At 43.3% G+C, this 20,903-nt stretch overlaps 1 protein-coding gene across 9 annotated transcripts in view; it reads left to right on the top strand.

Moving 5' to 3' along the window:
* Positions 1–20,903, top strand: part of RALGPS1 (Ral GEF with PH domain and SH3 binding motif 1) — a 412,834-nt gene that overhangs the window by 376,834 nt on the left and 15,097 nt on the right. For all 9 annotated transcript variants that reach the window (XM_075905764.2, XM_075905763.2, XM_075905761.2 and 6 more), the window contains 4 exons: positions 9,523–9,649; positions 10,273–10,424; positions 16,151–16,202; positions 19,307–19,387. In XM_075905764.2, the coding sequence (XP_075761879.1) occupies positions 9,523–9,649; positions 10,273–10,424; positions 16,151–16,202; positions 19,307–19,387 (412 nt within the window). The remainder of the gene's footprint in view (positions 1–9,522; positions 9,650–10,272; positions 10,425–16,150; positions 16,203–19,306; positions 19,388–20,903) is intronic.

Below are 20,903 nucleotides of genomic sequence, written 5' to 3' on the forward strand. Positions count from 1 at the left end.
GAATCACTTCCACTATTCCTCCTCCCCACAATAGAGACTATAAATAATCTACCATCAAGGTGTCAGTCCATGGTAAAAGAAGAGCAGGAATTTCCTGTGGGAGCAGAAACAGAACCTTCTGGGTTCCGTCTCTGCTTAGCATCCTAGTCAGCTTAATGAAATATACATTACCTTCTTTTAACTATGGCAGAATTTAGTACTAGTGCGTGAAATACTCTCTTCTTTCATAGAATAGTTAAAGCACTGGCAGCAGCTGTGAAGGCATCCCCACTCATATCTTATCTCCCAGGATGACCTGTTCTACTCACACTGAGTTCATCAGAAACAGGAATTAGACTGTAACTCATTGTGCAAAATTGATGAAATAGTAACAACTGTCAGTCACTACCAGACAGTAAAATTTGAACTGGTGCCTAAGGTGAAAGCTGCCATATGCCCCTTCCACTGTCACCCTTTCAGCCTAGCAAGTCCCTCAGCCTGAGCCTAATTGGAACAAAAGCTGTAGAGGTGAAAGACTCCAGAACCTATCCCCAACCTGAGTTATCCAGTCCTTTTGCCTACATTAAAAAGGGTTTCAACATTTTTTTAAAACAGTCTTTTTTTTTTTTTTTTTAGTATTTTTGGATCACGATATCTGCTCCATTTGAAAGCTCTTCTAGTCTTCTTAAAAGGAATTATAATTATTGCAACTTTATATCTTAATTTTTTTTGTTGAAGAGTTTCTGTATAGTCAGAGTCATGTGAACTACACTCTCTGCTGCCATAAAAGGGTACAATTTCCAAGAGCGCAACAATATGGAAGAAACTCTTAATGAAATACATTTACTAATAAATAATCTCTCTCTCCTTGTTTAGATAGGCATAGCACTTGAACCTATAAATTATTTTTAAAATTTTGAGCCACATCCTGCCTGATGTAATAATGCACAACTTTGATTAACTTCACTAAACTTATTCATTACTATCTCAGGACAAAATCTTCCCTTGTTCATTTTCTGAAGGAAGTTGGTTTGGGGTTTTTGGTTGGTGGTTTTGGGGTTGGTTGTTTTTCTGGGGTGGGTTTTTTTTTGGGGGGGGGGGTTCCGTGGAGTGCTACAGATTTTAAGACATTTACTTGCTTTGAGGTAACTGACTTTTCAAGTTAGAAAACAAAGAAATGTTTTGAAGAACTTAAGCCCTCAGAACACACAAAGTATCTATCTCCAGAATGGAAGTTGGATTCCCATTTGTGTTAAACTACCATGAACAAGAATGAAGTATCATATTTTCACTTTATAATAAAATGAAAGCTGAGAGAGAGATTTCCTTGACCAAAGTTAAGTTATGTTATCTACAAGAGGTTGAGAGAAATAGAAGCTTTGATTGCACTTTGTGTCAAATAAAGTGATGATTTTAATCATTTTCATCTTGTCGAGATCTTTCCAGAGAGCAGCCACCATTTTTTCAAGGTTTCTTTAAAAAGTGTTATTGTTCCATTACATTTAGTTTGCATAGCCTGTGAGTAGCAAGTTTTTGTTATACACTTGAACCTCTGTATTCCGGATGATTCTGTGATATATACTATCACATTTATACTGTGATATATACAGGCAGTCCCCAGGTTACGTACAAGATAAGAACTGTAGGTTTGTTCTTAAGTTGAATTTGTATGTAAGTCGGAACTGGTACATATTGTAGGGGAAACTCTAGCCAAACATTTCTCCAGGGCTCAGTTTTATTCTTCCACAACTCACTTCCCTCAGTCCTTTATTCTCAAGCTAAGGTGTCTGCTGAGAAAAGCCGCTTCGCGTCTCCCTGGTCTGCTGGGGGGGCGCTAGCTTCGCGTCTCCCTGGTCTACTGGGGGGAAGCAGCTAGTGCGGGGTTGCCTCACCCCGTTTGTAAGTAGGGATCCGATGTAAGTCGGATCCATGTAACCCGGGGACTGCCTGTACTCACACCTTTTTAATATCCTATGACAGGAATCAGATTTTCTCAACTCCTGTTACCAAGGAAAAAGGTTTGTGAATGAGACAATAGGAGACATTAGAAAACTGAACTGCTGCTGCAAGCAAACCTGCAAAGCCGTGTGCATGGGGCAGTGAGGATTTTAGCTCATCACAAGCCATGATAATAACCCAATGAAGCCAGGTGAAGCCATGTTAAGCTTTAAGTCTACAGTTAGTGTAATCCTCCCATTTTCATATGCTAATAACTTTTAGATAAATTCTCCTTTGGGGCTAAAAGGCTCCATGCTGGGTCTCAGCCCAGAGATATATATGTTTTAAGTTATTACAGAGGCGGAAAAATACTGTTCTTCGGCATCATCAGGCATGTTATTGTTCACAAGTAACTCAAAAACATGTGGTGGAAGATCATGGGAAAATGTGAAAACAGTTGCCTCTGAGGAGCTGGTCCTTTGATCAGGTTTGGGGGAGACTTCAAGTCAAAAAAATTCTTGACCCCTTAAATGGAGCAGCTGCTTCTAGAACCCACAAGAGGAAAGGAAATTCTTGATATATCCTAAGTAAAGCGTAAGATCTGGTCCATGAGGTGAATATAGCTGGTCCGTCGAGAAAGAGTGACCATATGTCAGTCGATGGTCAGGGCTGTGTGTGTGTGTGTGTGTGTGTGTGTGTTACACCCGAGTCTTCAACTGCTGGGACACAAGGCCCCGTTGCAGTGGGTAGTCTAGGAGAGTATGTCTACACTACCACCCTAGTTCGAACTAGGGTGGTTAATGTAGTCAATCGAAGTTGCAAGTGAAGCCCAAGATTTAAATATCCCGGGCTTCATTTGCATCTTGCCGGGCGCCGCCATTTTTAAATCCCCGGTAGTTCGGACTCCGTGCCCGTGGCTACACGTGGCACGGAGTAGGTAGTTCAAATTAGGCTTTCTAATTCGAACTACCGTTACACCTCGTTCCACGTGCCCGCAGTTACACGCGGCATGGAGTAGGTAGTTTGAATTAGGCTTTCTAATTCGAACTACCGTTACACCTCGTACTACGAGGAGTAACGGTAGTTCGAATTAGAAAGCCTAATTCGAACTACCTACTCCGTGCCGCATGTAGCCGCGGGCACGGAGTCCGAACTACCGGGGATTTAAAAATGGCGGCGCCCGGCAAGATGCAAATGAAGCCCGGGATATTTAAATCTCGGGCTTCATTTGCAACTTCGATTGACTACATTAACCACCCTAGTTCGAACTAGGGTGGTAGTGTAGACATACCCGGAGAGACTGACCCCAGGGAGTTTAACGTCCGTGTCTTTGTCCGCTAGGATCGGGATCCCTTCACAGAGGGCAGCCAAAAGGCTGACAGACACCCCAGAGTTTATAGGAAGAGCTTATTACATCTCAGATTTAACTGCTAGGATGCAGGATCCCTTCTCAGCAGGCAGCCTAGGGAAGACTGAGAGATGCCCCTACTGATCTGGAAGTGACACGATCCAAATGCCCCAGCTCTTCCTATATCTGTCCCTTATGACCAGCTGAAGTTCTTTTAAATTGTGCTTGGTTCTGTTACAGAAACTGAAGGAGTCAGGTTAAAGCTTATTCAGTTACAGGTTTATTAAAGAAGCTTATAAATCATATGGTTACAATAGCTATTGCTCTATTTCTTAATTACTAGCAAATATAGATCTTAAAAATGGTTACAAAGAAAATAAAAATAGAATTAATGGTACCAAGTGACAGCTTAATCTTTAAAGAGCTCTAAGTCTATGTGTGCACTTAAGACAAAGGACACATCCAGGGACAATTTTTACCCGCTTCTGTGCCTCTCGACTCCAGCATATCAGGCATATCAGGCCAGGGCCAGTCCCTCAATTCCTAGGAAAGAGGTCCCTGTGGAACCTCGGGAGGCCAATCACCTAACCCGACCAGCAGATAGATGGTAGATTGACACTCAGAGTAAGTGTGTTGCTGGACCCATCTTTATACCCATAGGAGCCCGTATCCTCTTTCTTATCTAAGATGCCAAATTGTGTTGGTCCGTCTTTGTGGCGCCAGTTCTTACAAGGAAGTTTCAACTTAATTTACACTTGCGAAAGAGATAACTAAATTGTGAGTACTGGACATTTTTTTTTTACTGGGCGGGAGATTCACAGTGTGTGTTTGTATCAATATAGGTTTCAGTCAAGGGCACGCCTCTGCAGCCTCTTGGTCAGCAATTGGCGAATCTCTGTTTACAGCCATCCAGGGTCACAGCAGCCTGCATATCCGAGCCTTCTGTCAAGGATCTTACTGCTCTGTGTGCCCTGTATGCTTCCAGGCAAGCAAAGATGGATGTTACAGGGGGGTTCCTGTCTGGCTACACCATAATATAATCAATATTAACATTGTTGTGGCTGGTAAAACACCACTGAAGCCCAATACTGTGGTATTTAGTTTCATAAAGGGGGACTACACACAAAAATGAGGAGGTTTGTTAAATAGAAGTTAAAAAGTATAGTGTCAAAAGTGAAATCCCTGCAAACTGCATGGATACTTACTAAAGACACCATAATAGAAGTTCAAATTAAATATATACCCCAAATAAAAATAGATAGAGAACCAAAAAAATCCCACCAAGGCTTAACAACCAAGTAAAAAATGTTGAAGAACAGCTAGCCAAAAACTTATTAAAATAATAGCAAAAAAATGTCAGTACATCAGAAGCAAGAGCTGTTCTAAACAATTTGGGGGGCACTGGGCGATCGAGATGCTAAAGGAGCAATCAGGGTCAATAAGGTCATTGCAGAGAAACTAAATTAATTCCTGGCATTGGTCTTCACCGCTGAGGACATGAGGGAGATTCCCAAACCTCAGCCATTCTGAGGAACTGTCCCAAGTTGAAGTATCATTAGAGCTGGTTTTGGAACAAATTGATATACCAAATAGTAATAAGTCACCAGAACCAGATGTATTCATATGAAAGAACTCAAATCTGAAATTGTGGAACCATGAACTATGGTTTGTAACCTTTCTCTTAAATCAGTTTCTGTACCAAATGATTGGAGGATAGCTAATATGATGCAGTTTTTAAAAAGGTGATCCTGTCAATTACAGGCCAGTAAGTCTAACTTCAATACCAGGCAAACTGGTTGGAGCTATAGTAAAGAACACAATTATCAGACAGATAGATTAATATAATTTGTTGTGAAGAGTCAACATAGTTTTTGTAAAAGGAAATAATTTCTGATCAATCTACCAGAATACTTTGTGAGGGGTAACACACATGTGGACAAGAGGGATCCAGTGGATATAGTATACTTACATTTCCAGAAAGCCTTTGGTAGATCCCCTCGCCAAATGCTCATAAGTAATATAAGCTGTCATGCGATAAGAGGGAAGGTCCTCTCAGGGATTTATAACTGGTTAAAAGATAGGAAGCAAAAGGTAGGAATAAATGGTCTGTTTTCAGAATGAAGAGAGGTAACTAGTGGTGTCTCCCAGGCGTCTGTACTGGGACCAAGCCTATTCAACGTATCCATAAATGATCTGGAGAAAGGGGTAACAACTTCGAAGTAGGAATAAGAGATCCTCCGGAAAAGGGCTTTATTCCGGAGGATCGCGCCAGTCTAGACGCTTTTTTCCGGCTTTTCCCCAAGCCGGAAAAAAAGCGGCGGCCAAGTTTATTTAAATCCCGCAGGGGATATTTAAATCCCCCGCGGATTTCCCTATTCTGAAATTAACATGCCTCTTCCGGAGAAGAGGCCAATGTAGACGTAGCCTGTGTGTCAGCAGCTGGGAATGAGCACCTGGCTTCTACTTTGGTTTTAGAAAAGCCTTAGCAAAACATCCCTCGTTGTTCATATTATGTTAGGGCAGGATATCTTCCCTATCATTCAAGAATTCATTCACTAATACACCATCCTAATCAGAGCACAGCACGGTTCAGGTTTATTTCTTTGCTTTCAATCTGTGCTCTGCCACCATGGCAGAGGAAGTAAGCAGAACCAGTGGCACTTTAGAAAGAAGCTTTTGTGGTCCTCTTGTAATCTCATCAGATTTTTAACCCAAACTAGCACAGAACTTTACTCATAAACTTGTTTTTCTTTAACCCTCCAACATGTGGTTCTGGTTGAATCTCTGGATCAAGGAATTATTAAATGCATTTTTTTGATATGTTCTTGACCTTTAAATGAAAAACCTTCTCTGAAGTCACATATACCAAAGTGACTCACTCTACCAGAATGTTGTGTCACAAATTTTCATTCATGTGATAAACACGTTGTAGCAAGGACAAATACAACAGAGAATCTATTCAGATAAGCATTGGGGTGGGGAGGAGGAGACAAAACCAGATACATTCTTTCTTTGTATTTATCTATCAAACGATGATCTAGTAAATGATACGTCTAAAGTGTTTGTTTATTTCCTCTCTTTTGTTTCTAAGAACCAATGTCCTATCTCTCCTTTCACAATATTGGTTTGTCTGTAGGGACCATCTTTGAACAACTAAAAAGTAGTATAAAAGGTACCCTTGAGTGTTAATGGGAAGCTGCACAGACAGTTTTTCCATTGCTGACGGAGCAGCCACTGTAGTTTGCTCCTAGTGATGGCACAGTTCATGGTGACATCTTTGAGCCTACAACGTAGGGAAATTATAATGTAAATAATTGTTCACCAAGATTCATCTTTTTCACTTAAGTAAGTAAAACTCTAGGCTGACAGCTGGACTGGACAGTAAAAAGACCTGGATCTACTTTATAATACAGGCAGTCCCCGACTTACGCGGATCCGACTTACGTCGGATCCGCACTTACGAACGGAGCTTTCTCGCCCCGGAAGTCGGGGCGAGAAAGCCCCGTTCGTAAGCTGCTCCGGTGCCCCTGGTCTGCTGGAGACCGTCTCCAGCAGACCAGGGGCACCAGGCGGGTTCCCGCGCTTCTGAGGCTTTGCCAGAGCAAAGCCTCGGAAGCGCGGGAACCGCTGCTGCTGCCACTTGGGTGCCGGTGCCTGTGGTCTGCTGGGGACCGTCCCCAGCAGACCACTGGCACCGGGACCCAAGCGGCAGCAGCGGGCAGGTCCCCAGCAGACCACAGGCACCCTGACTGAAGCCGCAGCCGCGGGGGGGTCCCGCGCCTCTGAGGCTTTGCCAGAGCAAAGCCTGAGGCGCGGGGAACCGCCGCTGCTGCCGCTTCAGTCAAAGCGGCAGCAGCGGCGGTTCCCCGCGCCTCTGAGGCTTTGCTCTGGCAAAGCCTCAGAGGCGCGGGACCCCCCCCGCGACTGCGGCTTCAGTCAGGGTGCCTGTGGTCTGCTGGGGACGTCCCCAGCAGACCACAGGCACCCAGACTGGAGCGGCAGCAGCGGCGGTTCCCCACGCCTCTGAGGCTTTGCTCTGGCAAAGCCTCAGAGGCGCGGGACCCCCCCCGCGGCTGCGGCTTCAGTCAGGGTGCCTGTGGTCTGCTGGGGACCGTCCCCAGCAGACCACAGGCACCCAGACTGAAGCCGCAGCCGTGGCGGGGTCCCTGCCTCTGAGGCTTTGCCAGAGCAAAGCCTCAGAGGCGCGGCACCCCGCTGCCGCTGCGGCTCTGCTCCCCGTGTCCCTGGTCTGCTGGGGGGGGGGGGGGCGCAGCTAGTGTGCCCCCCCCCCCACAGACCAGGCTTTTGTTTTGGACTCTGGGGCAGAGCAGCTGGGGCGCTGCCGATTGGTCCTGCAGCGCCCGTGGGCACTACTGGACCAACCCGGCAGCACCCCAGCTGCTCTGCCCTAGGTCCTGATTCAGCCGCTGCTGGTCAGTTTCAGCAGCGGCTGAATCAGGACGTCTGGGGCAGAGCAGATGGGGTGCTGCTGGGTTGGTCCAGTAGCACCCCAGCTGCTCTGCCCCAGGCATCCCCAAGTCAGCTTCTGCTGAAACTGACCAGCGCTGACTACAGGAAGCCCGAGGCAGAGTTGCTCTGCCCCGGGCTTCCTGGAATCAGCTGCTGATCAGTTTCAGCAGCAGCTGACTTGGGGACGCCTGGGGTTCTTAAGTTGATTCTCTATGTAAGTCAGAACTGGCGGTCAGTTTCAGCAGTGTCTGAATCTGGACGCCAGTTCCGACTTACATACAGATTCAACTTAAGAACAAACCTACAGTCCCTATCTTGTACGTAACCCGGGGACTGCCTGTACCAACTGTTTTCCATTCAGTAAGCAGCTCTGTCTTCCTAATGGATGCACTGATTTTTCTTGAGGGAGCAAACTGCTCTTTGATTCACTGCAATCTGTCAGGCCAAAGCAGGAGAAACTGTAGTGAAACAGACTCCTTGCCTGTCCTGTTCATTGGGCTTGGTCAGTGGCAGATGCTCAGCCATTCCTGGTATTAGCCTTTCTCCCAGACCCAATTGTTATACTCCACATTGGGATGTTCTTTTACCCTAACTTGGGAGCATTTTAAACAGCACCTCTATATGGGTACATATCTATTTCCAGCACTTGCCAGTATCCAGAAATTTTCTCTCTAAATCAAAAAGGCATCTCAGATGTAAACTTGGGGTAAGGAGAGGGGGAGGTTTGGTCAGTTGGACTTGGCTTTTCACAGCACAAAAATTTCCATCGCAGTTGGCTCCTTAGAGGTAGTTTCAGCACAGAGGCCAAGAACTGAATGGATCACAGATGGTAAGCTCTCCCCAAATTTTCAGGAAGTGTAGTCTGTAGAGCTCTGCTGGTGACTGATGCTGTACCTGAACTGGGGACAAGCTGAGCAGCCTGTTTCCAAAGCCACCCTTCTGGACTCTGTCACCAGCGAAAAGTCACAACTAAACAATTTATGTGAAATGTAACTGTTTACTGTGAATCAAAGAACAGCCTCAGGTGCATTCACCTACCTCCAAAGACATGACAAGTTGCAAACAGTGTTCTTTGCCTCCTGGCCAAGAGCACTGCAAGCCTCTTGAAGTCAGCATTCAGAGAGCAGTCTTGCATAATCACCATGGTAACTATGGACCCTAATCAAATCTGGGAAATGAGAAGGAGGATAATTTGCAGTGAGACTTCCCAAATTCCCAAAGATCACAGATAATTGAGAAATGACACATCTGTCTCACTGTAAGCTATGTGAAAAGTTCCCACTTTTTCTCAGATATTCTTGCTATGAGTCAATATGAGCAAACAGTTTACAGCTGGATGGGGTTTCAAATCAAATTCAGAACATATGTTTTGTTAGACATTACTGCTTACCCCAACGCACAAACTGACTTTATAGCTGTGCAAGTTATGCGCTGGCAAATCTAACTGCTGTAAGTGGCCAAGACTTTTTGTGGGAGTCGGTCATTAAAAATATGCGCAGGAATGTTTTGAAGATGACTTCCATTTCCATTTTGCTTCAATTGGATGGATCCTTTATAGAAACAGATGGTGTAACTCAGTAGGCAAGAGACACTGTTTCCTAAATTCAGCTCCCTTTTCAGATCTGTAACAATCCAGTTTAATGTTGGCTGTTTAATCATCAGATCTTGTTTCTGAAGATCCCTACTGGATTTCTGAGCCCTCTCAAAAACAAACAAAACAACCTAAACCAGCCCTTGGAATTTCTGGGTTTTGTATCCGTTCAGCATTAATTTATTTCTATTTTTAGGTCCATCAGAAGTATCAGCAACTGTGAGGTTCAGCAGGAGACCAACTTGTCCTGATGCATCAGTGGCAGCCAGCCTCCCAACTCCTCCTGTTCCAAGACACAGAAAGAGTCACAGCTTGGGAAACAAGTGGGTGCGCCATGCTGTCTCAGGCTCTCTCAATTCAAGCATCATTCTGGTTCAACTACCACTTGAAAATTCTTAGATATTTCAGATAGTTTTCCCTTTATGCCCCTCTCCCTTTCTAGTACTATAGGCGTGTTTCAGGCATTAGTTTGTGTGCTTCATGATTTTCCAGAAAGATGTCAACACTTTTGTGTTGTTTTGACATGCTTCCTGCAAATGCCAGAAAAAGTTGGCAATACCTACTTCAGTGCCATTCTTGTACTATCCACTTTGATTTGTGTGAATGTCTAAAGTACATAACAGATTTTTAACATCTGCACTATATTAGCTACAGTGTATGGGTTGGAGAGAGACTCGTTCTTTACCATTTACTTAGGAAAATTCAGGTCAGTGACAGCGTCTCCTTTTCAAATAAGGTTTCTACGTCTACCCTATTTTACAAGTGGATGGACTGAGGCAGAGAGTTTGTGTCTCTTATCCAGTGTCACACAGTGTCTACAAAAGCACTTACTGACATTTATGATCATTGTATGGGGAGACACCGTCTGAGTGGAAAAAAACAGGAATGAATGGATGTTATCAGATTACATAAGAGCTTTTGCATTTTTTCTTTTCCATTTTTCCAGTATGATGTGTCAGTTCAGTGTAGTTGAAAGTAAAAGTGCAACATTTCCAACAGAGAAGCCACGCCACCTGCTGGATGACAGTGTCCTAGAATCCCACAGTCCTGTCAGAAACCACACTCTGAACTCAGTTTTCACCAATGGACTTTCTATAGGTAAGAACTCTAAGGCTCCTTGAATTCTCTGCTTGTCTGTCTCTGCTGCTTTGAAGTATGAAATGGCATATATAACTATAGATGCAAACAGATTGTTTAGCTTCTGAACAAAGACAGATTTGTGGGAGGAGGTAGTTTGGAACCATCTCTTAACTGCCCAGAGGCCTTGTGCATACACTCTGGGTATGTCTACACTACCCCGCTAGCTCGAACTAGCGGGGTAATGTAGGCATACCGCAGTTTCAAATGAAGGCCGGGATTTGAATTTCCCGGGCTTCATTTGCATAAGCGGGGAGCCGCCATTTTTAAATCCCCGCTTGTTCGAACCCCGTGCAGCGCGGCTACACGGGGTTCGAACAAGCGGGGATTTAAAAATGGCGGCTCCCTGCTTATGCAAATGAAGCCCGGGAAATTCAAATCCCGGGCTTCATTTGCATCTGCGGTATGCCTACATTACCCCGCTAGTTCGAACTAGGAGGGTAGTGTAGACATACCCTCAGTAGTTTAACTTAACTCGCCCTCAATTTATTCTTCCCTGCTAAAAATTGCCTTACTAGAACAAGATAGAGCCTGGGGAAAGTTCTGCCAATGTTCATGCTGTACATATATGGGATATCAGACCAGCACTTTTACCACCAAAAGGTTCACTGATGAAAAGAGAATAAGAGTAGGTCTACACAGCAAAGTTATTTCAAAATAGCAGCCGCTATTTCGAAATACCTTTCCTAGCGTCTACACAAGACAACTGCTATTTCAAAATTAATTTGAAATAGCAGCGGGCTTATTTCAAAATTGGTAAACCTCATTCCACAAGGAATAGCTCCAATTTTGAAATTGCTATTTCAAAATAAGCGCTGTGTAGATACTTATTTCAAAATAAGGGGCCTTCAGCCCTTCCCAGGGTGTCCTGCTGGCTAACCTGGCCACAAGGTAACTTCTGACCTGATGCCCTGCCGGAAACAGTTCCAGCTGGCCTTAAATGTGATTCAGCATCCAATCAGTATGGACGCGCTATTTCGAAATAGCAAAAAGCTATTTTGAAATGCATTTTGTGTGTCGACGCATTATTTTGAAATAAGATATTTTGAAATAACTATTTCTAAATTAGCTATGTCGAAATAATGCTGTAGTGTAGACATACCCTAAGTGTGAGAGCTATTTTTGCACAAGACTCATTTTAACCTGTATTGGTATAAAGTTAGGTTGACCTGGGAACTGTCCTATAATGAAGGCATTAAAAGGAGCACAAAGGAATCAGAATATACTGAGCAAACTATTGCAAAAAGAAGAAAAAAGAGCATTAGTGTAAGATGTGTTTTAAGGATGTAGGAACTGTTTAAAGAAAATTACTGAAAATAATTAGAGCTATAAAATCTTTCCTAGTCTTTTACTGGTTTACTGAAGTTCAAATGTGGATGGAAGAAAATTAAAACAACTTATTCAGTTTAGGAAAAATTGGGGTTTTCAGTCTTTATAGTTTTGAGGAAATTAATCTGAAACTGATGTTCATTCTAGAGGCAGGACTGTGCAATATGATCATTTAAACCACTCACGTGATCTTCTGACAGCTGTCCCAGTTCTTGTTTGTTGTAAATGAAAGTTGAAACAAAAAAAAATTAACTCTTTCATGGGCTGGTGTATTCCTCATGTTTCAACCTATACTAATTCGCAGTAGTCCACAGAAAGCCAGTATCACGATCAGGCCTGAGTAGTCAGAGCTAGTAGTCATAGCCACAGTCAAACCAAGAGCTGGAGCTGGAATCCATAATCAAGCCAGAGAGCAGAAATCAGAAGTAAAGCTATGAGTCAAAGCTGGAATCAGGCCAGACCAGGAAATGGAGCCAGATTCAGAGTCACAAACTGAGCTGGGGTCAGAGCTGAAGTCAGGAGTCGAACCAAGGGTTAGAGCCAGGGCTACAGTCAGATGCCAGGGCCAGGAATCAGGAATCGGAACCAGGATAAGGAAGCAGGACCCAGGGATGAGTCAGGTGAAAAGTCAGGGTAGAAGAGGCAGGGGGAGGCAATGCTTTCCCTGGGTCTTAGTGCTCAACCTCTGCTCTTTCCTATCCCTATTCTGATCATTCCTGAAGATTCCCACTGCAGGCTGTTGCAGCCTGCAGATTGGTGACTCTTCTCTCAAAGTGGATCTGTTAACTTAAGAGTGAAAATCCTTTTAGCTTGCCAGACCTATTAGTGTAACACTGAACCTCTGAAGGAGCCATTAAGTGGTAATGAAGCCATTTAATAGGCGTGTGCCAACCCTGAATTTACTGACAAAAACAGTTGTGCATTACTATGTCTGCAGACCTCACCTTAAAATTAGCTTTAAATATGTTTGTGGCTGACGATTATAAAATCACACCTCTAAAATATCCTTGCATTGATATTTAGATGCACAGTCTGAGTATTCTGCTTTAGCCTTAAATGCTAGGATCTTCAGACATTTTTATTTTTTAAATAAATTCTTCAAAAGGCCATCCTAATCTAAAGTATACAATTTCATTTTAATTACCATAGTACAAAAACTTGCCTCCAAAGTCTTCCTGCTCTTTCTTTCCATACCTACTCTCCTTTCATCACCACCAGCACTCAGATTGAACAGAGCTCTTAAAGGAACAGCATTCCTTTTCTTCCAGATAACTGGGCAAATGAGTTTCCCTTTCTTTACTTCTGACTATTTAATGAACTAGTTTTAAGGGAATCCTTCCCAAAATCAGTACCTTACTAAGATATAAAATCCTTTGTGTTTCTAAAGTCTTTGGAAATATATTTTTAATATAAATATGTGGTGATATTTCATAAACACGTCTATTGTTATGGAGGTCACACTCAACAAATTAGTTCTCCCTTTTTCTAAAAGCAGTTAGTTTTGTCATGACAAAGTAAACTGCTCTAACCGATAAATTTAAAATGTCTTTCTTTCAGTGTGTTAAATACGTAGTAATCCAGAATGATTACTTTATGAAGGTTTATGAGTACATTTAACATGTAAAATCAGCTTAGAAATACTGAGTGAGAAAATTTAAAAGCAAAGAACTGCATCATGGATTCCATAATATTTAATGTTGTGTTCAGCAGGATAGCTGGCTTGCCCTTACTACAAAGTTTATGCAAATAAGTCTCTGAAGGTGTGTCTACACTACAGTGTTATTTCAAAATATCTTATTTCGAAATAGTTAATTTGAAATAGCTTATTTTGAAATAACACATCTACACACAAAATGCATTTTGAAATATCATTTTGCTATTTCGAAATAGCGCGTCCACACTGAGTGGACACTGAATTGCATTGAAGGCCGGCTGGAACCAGGTCCAGCAGGGCATCAGGTCAGGAGTTTATTTGTGTGGCTGCTGCCTGAGGCTATCTGAGGCTTGTGCTTAAAAGGAGCCAGTTCTCAGCTCTCCCTGCTTGCTTGCCTACCTCGATAAGGGACAGCAAAGCATTTGTGTCTCTGCGTGCTCTGGTTGCCCTCACTCGGGACACTACAGCACTCTGCAGCATGGAGCTGGAGCTGCCCCTGGGCACTCTGGTGCTTCTCGTGGATGCATTGCTGCGAGCCTGGCTGCACTTTCTGCAGGCTGCCATCCAGGAGGTCCATCAGTTGTGTAGATGCTAGTCAGTATTCAGGAGACCCTGCGGGAGAGCTTCCACCCTGAGGAGCACTAAGAGCCTCCCTGGTCTGCCCCAATTGGGGGCTTGTGCTTCATTCCTCCCCCACATCTTTCCACTTACCCTCCTAACCCCCCTTTCTGATGTTGGTGGCCAGGCTGCCAGGTATCCTGCCATAGATGGCCACGTTCCTCCATCTAGTGCGGAGATCATGGATGTTGGGGGCATTCCCCCAAACCTGAATAAGGTCCATGATCTCCACCCTGAACCAGGAAGGCGCCCGCCTTCTCCAGCCCCTGTCAGGCTCGTGGGAGCTGGCAGACTGCTCCTGGGGAGCGGTGGAGGGCTGGCTGCCAGTGGCTTGCTGGCTCATTTTTTGGGGCCACTGGGTCAGGGGCAGTGACTGCTGGCTCTGGGCCGGCAGGCTTGGGGCTGGCACAGGCACTGTGGCCAGAGTCAACCCCTTTAAGGGCTCCGGGGAGGGAGGAGGAGAGAGAGGAGTGTTCTTGTTTGAGGCCGGAGTGGCCACCAGGGCACCCTGAGAAGGCTGGAGGCCCCCTATTTCAAAATAAGTGTCTACACAGCACTTATTTCGAATTAGCTATTTCGAATTTGGTGTTATTCCTCGTAGAATGAGGTTTACCAAATTCAAAATAAGTGCTCCACTATTTCGAATTTATTTCGAAATAGCAGTTTGGCTGTGTAGATGCTAGTAAAGTTAATTCGAAATAACAGCTGTTATTTCGAATTAACTTTGATGTGTAGACATACCCTGATAAACTTCAGGGTATATCAAAAGACCAATAACTGACATTTTTTATTCTCAGATGTAGTGCTTTTAATTAAGTACCTTCTGCATGCCCAGTCTTCACAATCGGGCATACAGTGGAAAACATGCTCCATTTTCTTTAGAAAGAAATTTTAGAAGAGTGGGGTTTTTTCCCCCAAATATTTTCTGCTTTCGGGTTCAGGGATTTGGCAGGAAGGGATGAGCAGAGACTGGGATGGAAGAGAAAAAAAGACAGTAAGTAGGGAGTGGGGCATGGGAAGATCAAGGGTGGAGTATGGGCGAGACCACAAGCTGGAGCGCTTGCCTCTCCAAGCAGCAGCTTCACCCACCACCCATGACAGGGTCTGTTTTAGCAGCCAGCAGCACAGACCACATCCTGGGCTGTCTCCTGACTTAACTAGTGCAGCTGGGCCAGTCAGTGAGCATGAGCCCTGGTGGATGGTGTCTCTGCTGGGACTAGGGTTCCATTGCTATCTCAGCCTAGGAGCTACTATCAGGATGCCAGTTGGCATCCAGAATGCAAAGGCTGCTGGGGAAATTGTGTGTTAAGACCTTTGGATCCTCACAGCCACTTCCTTATGTGACTTCACTTATCCCCATAGTAGAATGGAGATGGACGGGCCAACAGCTTGGGATTTTCCCTAAGCTTCTGAATTCTCCTTAACCAACAGGAAAATGTGGGGCTGAGAGAAAACCTATTCTGCTCTATACAAGCATTATCAGAGGTCTTATTGACAGATTAAAGCAAAATCGGTGAGCTGAGGCTAAATTTCAGTCAGAGCAAGGCTCAATGGTATGGGTTGATTGACATGAGGGGGACATGGACCATTGATGTAAATAGCATCAAGCTAACATTGCATGGCTCCAAACAGTGACACAGCACTAATATGTCCCCCATGTTACAAATTCTGTTGCTTGATGAAAAGACTGTGACTGTCACCTCTAATAGCTTTAATTTATTTTTTAAATATTGGAGTGGAAATAGTCGAGGTCATTCTACACACCTGACTTTATTCTGTCTTCCTGCAGCATGGAAGTTCTGTAGGAATAGCAGCAGCATGAAAATTGAAACAAAAGGACACATTTAACGGTTGTCTATTTAAGCTATAGCAGCAGCAACCACCCCATTCACGTAAACTACATAGTGACAGGAAGGAACATGCAATCTGCTTCTGATACCAGACTTGATGCTGATCCCTAAAGATTGGAATGTTCAGACCTACCTTCAGTGAGCAGTTTCCACTGTGCTAGTCTCCTAGCAATTCCAGGTTCTTGCAATTTTAATTTTCCTTGAGCTTTCACTTATCTACATACTTCCTTTTCTAGGTAGTAGTGAAAGTTCAGAATTTAGTGAGGAGCTGTCTTCAGGGCTTGAAAGGTGAGTTATAAACTCAGTGTTTTCATTTTTCCTCATTCAATACCGCATAATACCATTAGCCCCTTGCTGATTTTTAAGGGCTAAGAAACTGTTACCATTGCCAAAATAGGTGAATTCCAATAATAGCAAAAATGCCGAATCAGGAAATCCTTCTCAAATCATTGATAACTAATTATTAGGAAGAGAAATGACAAACATTTTGAAGAAATGCATCATAAAATACATATTTTGGATGTAGGCCATTCATAATTATAAAACTATTACTCAATATCAGTAACAGTGGCAGAATCTACCTATAACAGTAATCTGATAACTACCTTGTTACCAAACTTAGTAACAGTGGCAGGATCTACCTATAACAGTAATCTGATAACTACCTTGTTACCAATGCTGTAGAAGGGTTTTTAATGTAGCAAAGAAAAGCAGTACAAGATCCAATGGCTAGAAGGCGAAGCTAGGCAAATTCAAACTAGAAAAAGTGCAAAGTTTAACACTGAGGGTAATTCACCATTGGAACAACTTAGTGTATGGCTTTGGGGCCTTCTCCATTAGTTGGAATCTTTAAATCAATATAAGTATTTTTTAAAACACTATGCTCTAACACAAGGGGAAGCTATTGAGCTTGATGCAGAAATCATTTGGTGAAATTCTCTAGCCTGTGTGCCATAGGAGATACAATTGTTATCATCTAGTTTTATCTTCTGACATTGAAGTCTGTGAATCTATAGTTTTAAGCAACCTGGTCAACTGATCAAATACTCTACATTGAATTATCTGAACAGTGTAAACCCATGAAAAGGCTTTTCACAAGCTTCACCACACATCAAAATGCTGAGGTCTCATTCTTAGGGTTCTCATTGTAATGAGAATGGGAAATGTTACAAATGGAGCTCGTGCTGGCTGTATGTGTTACTAATGTGTAAACTAATTAATCAGACACTCTGCCTTCATCAAGCACTTTATTCTTTTCCTCTGGGGCTCGTCTACACTGGCCCCTTTTCCGGAAGGGGCATGTTAATTTCACCTATCGTAGTAGGGAAATCCGCGGGGGATTTAAATATCCCCCGCGGCATTTAAATAAAAATGTCCGCCGCTTTTTTCCGGCTTTTAAAAAAGCCGGAAAAGAGCGTCTACACTGGCCCCGATCCTCCGGAAAAAGCGCCCTTTTCCGGAGGCTCTTATTCCTACTTTGAACTAGGAATAAGAGCCTCCGGAAAAGGGCGCTTTTTCCGGAGGATCGGGGCCAGTGTAGACGCTCTTTTCCGGCTTTTTTAAAAGCCGGAAAAAAGCGGCGGACATTTTTATTTAAATGCCGCGGGGGATATTTAAATCCCCCGCGGATTTCCCTACTACGATAGGTGAAATTAACATGCCCCTTCCGGAAAAGGGGTCAGTGTAGACGTAGCCCTGCTGTCCTCCCACTCCATCTCATGTGAACTGTCTGAATAAAACAGTGTTTCACATGAGGGCAGCAGAGCATCTACTTCGTCCTAATATCTTTAGAAGTCAGTGGAGATATTGTCCTATAGTTTTGATTAAAAGCTTTAAAAATAGTATTATCATTAAGCTTTACCATAAATCAATTCTATTTGTTTTATGTGCCAAGGCAAATAATGCCACAGTATGTACATTTTCTTGAACTCTGATGTCTAAGCAATGTTCCAATAAATCCAGTGCGATTAAATATGCATAAAATTAAGACCACATCAGTTTTCACTTTCTAAAGTATAAAAAGCTATGATTAAGGCACCCACTTAGATTTCCTACCTCACATTTCTCTTGGGACTCTAGATGGTAGGCAGGTGTTAAGGACTTTGGGCCTTAGTACATCAATTCTTTTTATATTGAAAGGGGACATTTATTCTTATTAGTGGTCAGAGGGAAATATTTTCTGGAGAGTTACATGTGATTCTGTTTATAGTATGACTCTCTTCTATGAGGTAATAAATCTAAGGTGCATCTATGTGTAGGAGACAATCTGTTTTACAATCCAAATATTGGTTTATTTTTAATATGCTGAATCATCAGCCTTATACTGTAGACCCTAATTATTAGGAGTCTTACACAAGAATATCCCATTTGAACTTGTATTGGTAACAAGAGAGATTAAACAATGGAGTTGGGCAAGACACAGTAGCTATTTTTTTCAGGGCACGCATTAGCTGCACACATACAATGCAGTTTATGATCTATTAAAGAATATTTATTGTACACACAAACACCCACTAACTAAATTCAGAACTGCTACATTTTATCACTTTGATGCTTATAGGACTAAAACTTCCTAAATACACATTAAAAATAGGGCATACACTTAATTCCGTTCTTCTGTAATAGACATAAAGATGTGCTATCTCTGTCTCAATAAACAAAATCTGGGGAAAACACATCAGATATGTAACAGAAGAGAGGGGAACAGCTCTTCTTCTCAAATTGCCACTTCTGGGCTACAGCTGTTTGGTTCTGCCATACCTTAAAGGGTCAGCTCCAAAAGGGAAGGCAGGGGAAAAAATCCTATAAGAGAGCAACTGTGCTCTGGAAAGAATGAGTAGAGACCTGGAAGTCACTTGGAAAAATGTCCCTGCTCTGGTATTGTACCTATCATCAACACATTATATAAAGATACAGCATTTATGGGTAACTCCAAATTCCTAAATACTTACCCCCAAAAGGAAAACTCCAGAATAAACGTTCTTCGTTAGAGACAGAAGTGGAGAATGAGACCAAATAAAAGGAAATATCATGCTCTGAGCAATGGAAAACAGCCTCACTAACCCATAGATTGTGAATTATTCTTTGCCAGCAAATGCTAGCTTTGTGTGCAGTGTTCAGCCCCCAACCTGGACCTTTCCCTATGTTTATTCATTCACAAAGATTCCATAAAAACATTTTGCACTTCTTACCAATGTGGGAAATACTTGATTTTATTTTTACATGTTTGTAATAAAAACTTTTCCATTTCTGAGTAAATACAGATGCCTTGTAATCTTACTGAGATTAATGTCATATGTTTCTCTCACTTTATCCCTATGTTTTGTTTCAATGAGTGTTCACCATAACATTTATGGTATTAGAAAAGAACTGATGTTTAAATTTACAAACAGGGGTCGACTGTATGCCACGCTGGGGCCTAACTGGCGGGTACCAATTCGGAATTCTCCCAGAAGTCGAAGCTGTGTCTACAGGTACAGTTAGGTTGTGGGTCTGTTTCTCTAAGCATGATGTGATAAATTCTCATTTGAGAATGTTTTTCTTAAATAAACCAAATGTATCTTCTCTCCAAAAACGTCATGAGGTGAACAAACTAACTCTCTGTGTCTCTTTTTTCCTTCCATTGCTTCACCTCTGTATCCCAAAATAAATGTGCTGTGTAGAGCAATGCTGGGCAGAGTAGGGGGCACTGGAAGAAGCCTCCTGCCTGATGTCTCCTGAGGGTCTTGTTACAGAGTGCCAAGAATGTGCTAGTGTCAGGGAAGTGGCCCAGGGACATTCAGGGCAGTTAAGGGGAGTGAAGAAGGGCAGGGCAAGTCTGCTTCCAGAGGGTCATGTGTTGGCCTCCATATTTGCTCTGATTTTCAAACTGAGGGAGTAAAAGCACTAACCTCTTCCCCAGCATCAAACATGTTTCCAGTGGTTGATGCTATTGCCTAACCTCGAGGAGCAATCCACAACATTTAAGGGTCATTTTTAAATTCACTCCACTTAATTCTTCATTGCCTGCCACCTTGTGTTGTCAGTTGCAGTGGGCATTCATTGAGTAGTGCTTTGAGTACAGAGGGGACAAAAGCTGGACTGGAGGCATGGAAAGGAATAGATTGGGACAACGAATCTGGTGAGTCTGGGACTGATGTGAAGGAGGCAGAAACTGGGATCAGCTGACAAAGAGACTGAGGCTGGGATCTGAGGAAGGATCCCTGTGGGTGCTCTACTCTAGTTCAAGGTGCATCCCTGCACCTTTGACTGGAGATTTTGACAGCAGTACCTGTCTGGGACACACATGTGGCCTGCCTGCTTCACAAGCGGTCATTGCTTGAATAGCGCGTGCACAGCCCAGACTCCTCAGTTCCTTCTCTACCATTCCTGGACGAAAAAAAACCCCATTTTACTCTGTGCACTGAACATGCCTGGTTCTCCAGGATTTAAGTGTTGTTTCTCTTCCAGAGAGGCTGTCCCTGTTTTGGACTGTCACTCACAATGATTTCCATTGTTTAGGAGAGTCTGATGTACCCCCAAAAAGTGTGCATTGTAACAAGCTCAAGGTTTGTGGAGGTACATCAGACTTTGAAGACAAAGAATTGCACCTGAAGCTCCTGCTTCTTCCAGACTCCCTCGGACAAGCATCTGAGCTGGGATACCATCCTCTATCAGGAAGACAGGAAGCCTGCCAAAAAAAGAAGAGCTTCCTACTCTTCACCTAGCAGACATACCACAATAAAACTAAAGCTGCAGTCAGTTTCCTCAGTGGAGGCCACTCCGCAGCTCAGCACTTGATTTGACAGGCACCTCTGGCAACAACTATGAGTCAGCAGTTTTGAACAGTGTCCAGGCAAAGGGCTGTTGGCTGCTCACCTCACAGAGTGCACCAGCAGCCCATCTCCTTTGACTTTGTGCCAAGTGTGACCACAGTGCCACTGACTCAACCCATGGCAGTAGCAATGACTTGACACTGTTGCACCTCTTCAGTGGCTAGTGCTGTCCACG

The sequence above is a fragment of the Pelodiscus sinensis genome, chromosome 23, assembly GCF_052426305.1.
Source record: "Pelodiscus sinensis isolate ZL-2025 chromosome 23, ASM5242630v1, whole genome shotgun sequence".
Lineage (NCBI taxonomy): Eukaryota > Metazoa > Chordata > Testudines > Trionychidae > Pelodiscus > Pelodiscus sinensis.